The following is a 9,961-nucleotide window of genomic DNA, read 5'->3' on the forward strand; positions in this document are numbered from 1 at the left end:
TTGCCGAGCTACCTGGATCAATTAACACACGTTTAACTCGAATTTTATTTACGAGTACAAATATTACCAGTGCATCATTATGGGGATGCACGATCCCTTCCGAGCCCTCTTCGTTGAAAGACAAAGTTCCCTCCAGTATGTAATCTAGAGTTCGTTTCTCCCTCGTGATGGACACTTTGGTGTGTTTCAACATCGGCCCCTAAGGGACATCGACCCCACCAATGATCATGCTAATGACGTGTTGAGGTTCTTCTTGTTCGGTCTATTTGTTAGAATCCCTATTCTTTAAATGATTCTTGACTCGGTTGCTCAGGAACTCTCGAAGATACCCGCTGTTGAATAGTCGGGCTACTTCCTCTCTCAATTGTCAGCAATCCTCCGTTCTGTGGCCGTGAGTGCCGTGATATTTACATATATGGTTAGGATCCCTTTGGGTTGGATCGTATTGTAGAGGTCGAGGCCATTTGGTATCTTTGATGCATCCGATAACCTCGGTGCTTCTTTAGGCCCGATGGTCCTATCGAAGCTGTTTTTGCTCATGTGTCCCCGGTTGCTCTGACCTCTGTCACTTCTCCTTTTGTTTCTCATAGAGTTTCGCCCGGACCTACGTCTTCTTCGGTCTCCATTATATAACTTATACTGATCCTTGTTTGGTCTCCATTCACGATCAATATCTCTCTTGACTCTGTCGATGGTTCTGACGAGATAAACAAACCCCGAAGGGGCCCTGAGTTGATCATCTTCACTCTAATCTTCGATTGATACCAGTTATGCACATCGGCACAAGTAACGGCCGGATATTCTATCAGGTTTTGTTTCAACTGCTGTGAAGCCACCGAGCTTCGAACATTGAGCCCTTCGGTGAAAGCCTGAATGGCCCAATCATCAGCAACATGTGGCAGGTCTATTCGTTTCATTTGAAACCGGGACACGAACTCTCTGAGCATCTCATTATCCTTCTGTTTTACTTTGAAAAGGTCTGATCTCCTGGTCTCGGCCTTGATGACCCCAGCGTGTGCTTTCACGAAAGAATCCGCAAGCATAGGAAATGAATCAATAGAATTAAGAGGTAAGTTGTGATACCATATCATAGCCCCTTTTGACACGGTCTCTCCGAACTTCTTCAACAAGACAGACTCGATCGTATCATCCTCCAAGTCGTTCCCTTTGATGGCACATGTGTAAGAGGTTACATGCTCATTTGAGTCGGTCGTTCCGTTATACTTAGCAATATCGTACATGTAGAATTTCTTAGGGATCGGCTTTGGAGTCGCGCTCGGAGGAAAAGGTTTTTGCATGAACTTTTTGGAATCCAAGCCTTTCAATATTGGCGGTGCTCCTGGGATTTGGTCTACCCTGGAATTATAGGTTTTCACCTTTTTGTCATTAGCTTCGATTTTCTTCTCCCTTGATTCTATCCATTTTGTCAGCTCTTCGAGCATCTTTACGATCTCGGGGTTAGTCCCCGATTCATGATCATTTGACCTTTCTGCGACCGGTTCATCCCTGCGGGTGACTTCCCGGGGTGGATCGGGTTCAACCCTGCTCGGTGCATGTCTTTGGTTCTGTAACTGAGCTATCGCCGCCTGTTGAGCCTGCAGCATTTCTAAGATCACCCGTAAACTGATCCCGTCTCCTCCAATGTTTTGTGTGTTTTGAGTTGTCGATCGGACTCCACCGCGGACGCTATTCTCGGGGTCGGTAGGCAAGTTTGCGTCGATTGCCACATGTGAATTAGCATCAATCAGGCCCGCAGCCGGAATTCCGATGGGATCAATGGGTGGTACCTCGTCACCGAGTGCTATGTTGTTATTTTCACCGTGATGGCCGGATTCGTTGTCAACATGTAGGGGTGCTGATTGTGAGTTCGATATTTTGAGTTTTAACTTGATATTAGAGACACTTCAAAGAACAAGTGTAAAGTAGTGTGTATTATGGAGATTTGTATCAAATAACCACTATTATCCTTAACCTCACGGTGGGCGGCAAACTGTTTATCCACAAAATCGGATAACAATTGATACGTGGACTAACTTGATATAAAATGAAAATTAGATCGCAATTGAAATAAATAATGACAAAGTAAATGCAAACCACACGAATTGAAAAGTATCAGTCTTGGAAGGTTAGACACCCTCGAGCCAAGTACGCTTTGATCAGTGTTAGGATACAATAGGACAAGAGCTTAAAGAGAAATAATAACAATGTATTGCTTTGGGGTGTGTGTTACAATATCTCGAATAAATTATTAGACTCCCCTTTATATAGTAGAGGAGTCCTACTTTAGGTATAATTCTATTAAAGGTAAAAAATCCCTTGATTAGCTGATTGCCGGTTTCTTACTGATATGCGCCAAAATTTTTGCCGTAATACCCGACCGGTCACGGATATTTCAATCTTCTGTTGGTTATGCTAACAATATTTCTTCGAGCTCGATCGAGGCTAAGATCGACTCTGGGATTACAGACTCAATATTTCCGAAGGCAGGCGCTCTGACCCTGGGTTCTAGCTCGGTAGGATTCGGGGTCGATCTTCAGTTTTAGGTTGTCATGTTTCGAGCCTAACTTGCCATGTCGTAGGCGAGCTCGATTCCAACCGTATACTCATGTAAATTTTGTAACCTTGAACAAAGGAAAACATATGGAAGTGTGAAATCTCCGAATCTTTTACCCATAGACAATGCATATTACAAACCTTTTTCATTTCAAACTATCACATAAAACAAATAGATGGTTTACAAAATACTAAACCACAAATGGGCAAGATATGCATTAAACATGCTTATTCCTTAGGAAAAAAACATAAATCTAACAACTGATACGAACATAAATTAAAAAAATATTTACTTTTCAAAATATAAATGAAAAAGCTCTGCATTTGGAAGATAGCTTAGATTGTCCCGTAAAATAAGCTTCAATTCCATGCATATATGCAAGATAAAAAGTAGATGTCACCATCTTAATTTCACGGAGGTAAAAATTTAACAAAGATGAGATACTTAATAATGTGAAGAATTGAAGAATTATTTAGAGATCTAAAACTTACTCATGTGATTGCTATGGATGTAGACCTTAAGGCAATTATTTCCCATGTCCACTTGTTCTTGTTCGATTTTTCTGGCAGAATCCTCAGCAGAATTGTTGCAATTATATAACTCAATTAACTCCAAAGTACAAATTTCCTCAAAATCTATTGGAATTTCTTTTAGGTCGTTGCAATACTTCAGAATAAGGCGTGTTAGAGTTGGGAAACTATCATTGCTAGCTTCCCCAACGCTCAAGATTTAGGCCTATAATTGACAATAACTTTAGGCGTTTGAACTTGTATTTATCACTCAATCTCCATTCGTGATTTCCTATTGCATCAAATACAATTTTGAGCTCTTCAAGATTTGGCAACATGACAAGAGTTGATATATCTTCCCAATGAAAATGAAACCAACTCAAAAGTCAACTTTTTAAGTGATATTGGGAAAACAAAACTTTTGATGGAGTTGAGCTGCGAACCACGAGAATAGAAACACTTCAATGCTTCAAGTTTTGTCAAGTTGGACATATCAATGAGGCGATTGGCCAAATAGTCTTCTTGGTTACAACGTACAGACATGATCAATTTCTTTAGATTGGGAATGCGAGGAAAGACTTCATTTGTACAACTGTTGTAACAGAGAACAAGAAATTTGCTCTAGATTTGGCATCCCTATCACAAGATGATTATTTGAAATACTTCCTACTCTAGGACTGGGTAAATAACTGGCTCCCCCAAGATGTATATGCCTCAAGTTCTTCATCAGCCATATCTTTGTTGGTAAAGTTACATCTTTATATATATACCGATGAATAATTAGAGTTCGCAAATTCTGAAGCTTTGAGATTGATTCAGGAATATCATCGTCGTAAAATCGAACTTCGAGATATCTCAAATAAGATAACTTTGTAATCACGAGGGGAAATGAATGAAACCCTACCTTTTTGTGGAAGATGGCCAATACCCTGAGAAGGTTGAAACGGGAGAAAAATTTATATATTACAAGATGACAACGGTAGATGGGCAATATCCCGAGAAGCTTAGTTGCAAAAGGTAGATCCAATTCAGAAAATTAGATAGATCTGGCAACGGGAGGTAATAGCTTATAACAATCGTCAACCGAATAATTTTGGGTTTGAAAACTAAAGCGACGAACATTATGCTTTTGTGTTGGAAGAGTAGGGACGTCTAGCTCAAATCTCTCAACATGCATAAGCTTTATCATTTCAGCTTCTATCAAACAGAATTCACGCAGTAGATCATACATTGTACATGCTTTTAGCTCACCGTTGAATCTCCTTTTTCTAACCATAATCAAGTTCCTGCTGATAAAATCCTCCAAATAATCTATTGCATCTTCCTCCAATCTTTTACCACTTTCAGATATCCTTATAAAACCTTCCGCGATACATAGTAACTTCCAACCATTTTCTAAATTCAAGAGGTTCATCTCATGAGGTCTACTAGTATTTGCATACATTGCTACCTCAGTTTCCCTAGTAGTCATAAGATTCGACTCTTATTGTTGCAATCAGGAAATATTCCTCTTATGCTATCTCAAACATCCGTACTCCAAATATCATCGACAACAACAAGGTATCTTCGAACCTTTAGGTTTTTTTGCACTAGGTCGGCTAACTCATTGTCATCTATCTTATCATAATCTTTCGCCTTGACAATATTTGTTTGCTTTGAAATACAATGTAAAGCTTCTAACAAGACATTTCTATTTCGAAATTCTTGAGATATTGTAACCCAAGCAAGAATGTCAAAATGATACCTGATTGAGAGATGATCATTAGCTTTTTTAGCGAGTGTTGTTTTGCCAATACCACCCATGCCAGTTATTGCGACAATGTCTAGACCCGAAGGCGGTCCTATCAATCTTTTAACTATGGACGACATCTTCCAAATTTGGCAGCACTCCATTACTTGTAGAAGAAGTACCAATCAAGGAATCCCTAGATATTTGAAGAATTTGATCATCATCAGCATCATCAGTACTACTAAAATAAGAAACAATCTCCATCACTTCTTTCTTTGTCGTATCCATTTTTTCAACAACTGGTAGCAAATCCTGCGTGTTGTAAAATTCCAAATGTCCAGCTTGAGCCTTCGATGATTTGACAAATCTTCAGCTCAACATCTTCTGCATAACTAGCAGCAACCCTTATTTTTTCCTCCAAAGATTAAACTTTTTCAGGGTCAAACCTACTCTTATTGCTAGCTTTTCAAGAACATATTGAAAATATTCAGCAGTAGCATGAAGAGATTCGATCGCTTCAGCGGTTTGAGCTTGAATGAGTTCTATGTTTCGTTGCTCTAGAGTTTGGAGAAGAGAAATTACAGCAGTATAAGCTGCCATTATCAACTACTCAAAAATTGGATCCCTTAGAAGGAGAGACTTAGAATATTAGTGTCCGGTTAATATAGAGAGGAAGGAAACATAAGAATTTTTGCAGGAGAGGAAGAGACTCGTTGTCACAGCTAGGGGTGTACAAATAAAACCGACAAACCGCACCAATCCGATAATCTAAGTCAAAACGAGAAAAAAAAAACCAACTTATGGTTTGGTTTGATTGGGTTGGTGTTGGAAAATAAAACCCGACAGTATTTAGTTTGGTCTGGTTTTAACTAAAAAAAATCAAACTGAAACCAAATCAACCAGACATTATATGTATAGAAGTTTTAAATATATTTAATACAGAAAAATATTTATTGTAGTGTAGTTTATAAATATTTCTTAAGCTTTTTCATAATTTTATCTTTTAATGTATTATTTCAAGCTTGAACTTATAATTTTTGGATGCTCCAATAAGTTTTATAGTCCATAAATGTTAATAACTCAAATAAATCCTAAATCAAAATCAAATCAATACTAATGATAATAAAAGACATTCAATTCAATTGTACTATGAATAAAAATAGTATTGAATATCTATTTTTTTTAGTTTTTTTTTGTTTAGGTATAATGCATAACTTATTTTTCTTTTAGTGTTTAGTCATGTAAATAATACTCTCTCTATTCCAATTTATGTGAACCTGTTTGACTAGGCATGGAGTTTAAGAAAAAAATGAAGACTTTTGGAATTTGTGTTCCTAAACATTTCAAAAAGGGGCTCAGAGTATTTGTGTGGTTATAAAAACTTCTCCTTAATGGTAGAATTTTAAGTTTAAGCAAAATTATTTCCAAATTTAGAAAGGGGTCATTCTTTTTCTAACGGACCAAAAAGGAAATAGGTTCTCATAAACTAGAACGAATGTAGTAGTACTTATTAGTCATACTTATTTTAGCAACTTAATTATAATTTTAAATTATGTTTGTTTTTATTATGGCTTATTAATAATATTTATTTTATGCGATTTTCTCATCTTTATTGTTGAATATTTTAGTACAATGTCATAAATCATCTCATATTTATGTTATTTTATTAAAAAGCACCTTATATAGTTATGCCTTACTAGGATTAAAGAAATATTTGGAGCACAAATTTTATTTTTTTGTGCTATGAAGACTTTATAAAAAAAAAAATCGAAACAACCCAAAAACCCGAAAAATCCGAGATTTAAAAACCCGATTATTATTGGTTTGGTTTGGTCTTTAGATTTAATAACCCGATATAATTGGTTTGGTTTGGTAATTAAAAAATCCGAACTATCCCGACCTATGTACACCCCTAGTCACAACCATATAACAAATTATTATTGATTGCAAGGAGTAAGTGAACTTTTATCATTTTTTTTATTTTGATTAGTTCGCATTAATTATCGTGATTGAAACAATGATATTTAATAAATTTCATTTCCCAAAACAACCTAATATACACAATCAATATAAAGTGTAAATTTTATGGGTGGTTATTCAACTTTATGTTCATTACCTAAAAGTCACTTTTTGTTTTGTTTTGTAAAAGTCATTCAACTTTGTGTTTATTACCCAAAAGTCACTTTTTTTTTATTAAACAAACTTTCCATTTTATAAAAAAAAACTGTCTTTACAAAACCAGGCAGATGCAGACCATCCACCTCCGAATTAAAAGAAACAATATTAAACTATGCTAATTATATTTCTAACAAATAGAGCCATCATTGTAGCCTATGGATGATGATTCAAGAATTTCAGTGTTGACTGCCATTTGTTTTTTGATCTCCCTTGTATGTGCATGTGTATTGCAATTTCTCTGCTTATCTTGTCAGTACCGTAGTTCCCTTTGTTGAACCTGATTGAATTTCTTTCACGCCAAATACAGTATATCACCATGGCAAAGACTGAGATAGTGATGGATGCTATACCAAATTTCCTCTTGGCTAGTGAGCTTACCACTCTATCTCATTTTTTCAGCCGTCAGTTCTTCGATGATGTCCCAGCCATTTGAGCATTCTTATCCATAGCATGCTAGTGGAGGAACATTCAAAAAATAGATGACTAAATATTTTAATGTTCAGTGCACAAAAGACACAATTAAAAGGCACTTGAATCCCAAATTTCTGCAGCCTCTCCACAGTAGATAACCTCTGATGGATAGCCAACCACAAGTGGAATTTGAATCTAGGATGAATCTGTGGATGCATATGAATACTCTTCCAAGTAACTTTAGGGAGTTGAGGGAGCAATTGAGTATACGCCCTCTTTATCTGGAATCTTCCCTTAGTCTCCAGCATTGTCAACTTGGCATTAAGATTTCCCTGCATTGTGTTCATCTGCATCAAAACTTGCTTTGAGTCTATGATCTGCCTTACCACCCAAGCAACTGCCTTAGGTGTAGTCATAGTGTCTAAGTCTCTCTGTTTTATGTAGTAATAGTGTGCCCATTTGATCCAAAGTGAATCCCTTTTCTTTGCCAATGCCCATAATTGTTTTAAGAATGCTGCTTTATTCCACAATCCCATATTGATGATGTTTAAACCACCAACAGCCTTAGGTTGGCATACTTTTTCACATGCTATTAAGGCCTTTCTAAATGTAGCACTTGTACCAGTCCACAAGTAGGTACTACATATAGTTTCAATCAGCTTCGTGATCCTCTTGGGTAGTAAAAATATTTGGGTCTAATATGTCTGCATACCAAAGATCACAGACTTGATTAGCTGCACCCTTCCTGAATAGGATAACATTTTGGCTGACCAACAACTCACTCTTTCTGTGATCTTCTCCACCAATGGCAAGCATTGTTGTATGTTTAACTTCTTAGTAGACAGGGGTACTCCTAGGTATTTGAATGGGAGGGAGCCCTTTGTATATCCTAGTAAGCTTATCAGTGTATCTTTAAGATCCTTATGAACCCCACCAATGTAGATGGAACTTTTGTCTGCATTTGCCTGTAGACCAGATGCAGCAGAAAACTTTTGAAAGGTTTTCTGAAGTATTATGAGTGAACTTTTGTCATCCCTGCAAAACATAAGTAAATCATCAGCAAAACAGACATGTGTCACTCCTATCTTTTTGCATCTTGGGTGGTACTTGAACTCTTTGATCATGGGCAGCTGATTCATCTCCCTTTGCAGGTATTCCATTGCAATGACAAAGAGATAGGGGGACATTGAGTTCCCTTGCCTGATCCCTCTCTTAGCCTGGAATGGTTTAGTAAGACACCACCACTACCAAAGCATAAGAGACTGTGGTTACACATTCCATGACCCAATTGATGAACTTTTGAGGAAATCCAAGGTCTGCTAACATGCAGCTGAGGAAATGTCAATCTAACGAGTCATATGCCTTTCTAATATCCACTTTCAGCACACATATATGATATATACCTTTATTATTATAAACTTTAAACAGTTCATGGCTAAATAGGATGTTGTCAATAATACTTCTCCATTCTATGAAGGCTGATTGTGATCTCCCAATATTCACCTCTATCACTTTCTTGAGTCTGTTGGTCAGTATCTTAGCAATGATCTTGTACATTGTAATGCAGCATGCTATTGGTCTGTAATATTTCACCTGAGTTGGTGCCAGGACCTTAGGTATTTAAGTATTAGCAGTGCAGTTCCAAGCATTCATCAGTTTCCCTGTGTGAAAGAAATGCTTCACTGCTACATAGACATCCTGCTTCACTGTCTCCCAGTGCTTAGTGAAAAATTTTATAGGGAACCCATCCAATCCAAGATCTTTATCATTTGGAATGTCTTTGATGGTTGCATGGACCTCCTCCAGTGATATGTCTTATATTAGTTCCTGCTGGTGACTTAAGATGAGGTATTTTTCACTTTTGATAATGCTTGGGTTTGGACATGGCATCAATCCATTTGCTTCACCCATAAGATTTGTAAAGAATGTAAGGAATTCTTTTTCCACAGCCTTTGGGTCACTGATCTTTATTCCCACATCATTATAGATAGATGTGATGGAATCCAACTTGCTCTAAATTTCTGCCTCAGTATTTTCTCTTCTATTGTGCTCCATTTTTCCAGTTCACTAATACTTTGTTTCTCATGTTCAATCAGTATTTGATTAAAGGGGGTAATGGCAAGTGCTGCTTATATATAAGCCATGGTATTTGTATCTGAGTGCCTTGCAATTGTAGGTCATGCCATAAGAAATCTCTTTCTTGGGGTTTATTCCTCGCATAAACTACTGTCAAAAGAGTCTAAACATCTGCTGCTAAATCCTCCACAAAGCGGTATATAAATTGCTCATGGGTTTTGAGGACCTTGACTATTAGGTGAGATCTCCATAACAGCCATATCCTACCATTTACTGACTGGACATAATTACAACAATACCCTCAGTCTTTGGCTACTGTGTTCAAGATCTTTTTTGCCTTCCTTTCCTTTACTCTAGTTTCTAGACATCCAATGATATCTATTTTATTCTATTTTCGGATAAAGCCTCAGCTCCTTCTGTTTATAGGGATTGTTCAGTCATCTAATATTCCAAGTACACATTATCACGGGGGTTTGAATGTAGGATCCTTTCCAGACTCTTCCA

At 37.2% G+C, this 9,961-nt stretch overlaps 1 protein-coding gene across 1 annotated transcript; it reads right to left on the minus strand.

The window, feature by feature from the left end:
* Positions 1 to 7,365: 7,365 nt before the first annotated feature.
* LOC138909420 (uncharacterized) lies at positions 7,366 to 8,938 on the minus strand. The gene is made up of 4 exons (XM_070200620.1): positions 8,744 to 8,938; positions 8,489 to 8,625; positions 8,164 to 8,416; positions 7,366 to 8,076 (listed from the first exon to the last, which is right to left on the minus strand). The coding sequence occupies exons 1-4, from the start codon at positions 8,936 to 8,938 to the stop codon at positions 7,366 to 7,368; spliced, it is 1,296 nt and encodes a 431-aa protein (XP_070056721.1).
* Positions 8,939 to 9,961: the final 1,023 nt, after the last annotated feature.

The sequence above is a fragment of the Nicotiana tomentosiformis genome, chromosome 4 (genome assembly GCF_000390325.3).
Source record: "Nicotiana tomentosiformis chromosome 4, ASM39032v3, whole genome shotgun sequence".
NCBI classification, from domain to species: domain Eukaryota; kingdom Viridiplantae; phylum Streptophyta; class Magnoliopsida; order Solanales; family Solanaceae; genus Nicotiana; species Nicotiana tomentosiformis.

Excerpts from the sequence above, each read along its gene's own strand:
- LOC138909420 (XM_070200620.1), bottom strand. The coding sequence starts at position 8,938 with ATGTACAAGATCATTGCTAAGATACTGACCAACAGACTCAAGAAAGTG. Across the intron at positions 8,417-8,488 it reads CCCATGATCAAAGAGTTCAA|GGATGACAAAAGTTCACTCA; the intron begins GTACCACCCAAG and ends TATGTTTTGCAG. Across the intron at positions 8,077-8,163 it reads TGGAGAAGATCACAGAAAGA|ACCCAAATATTTTTACTACC; the intron begins GTGAGTTGTTGG and ends CAGACATATTAG.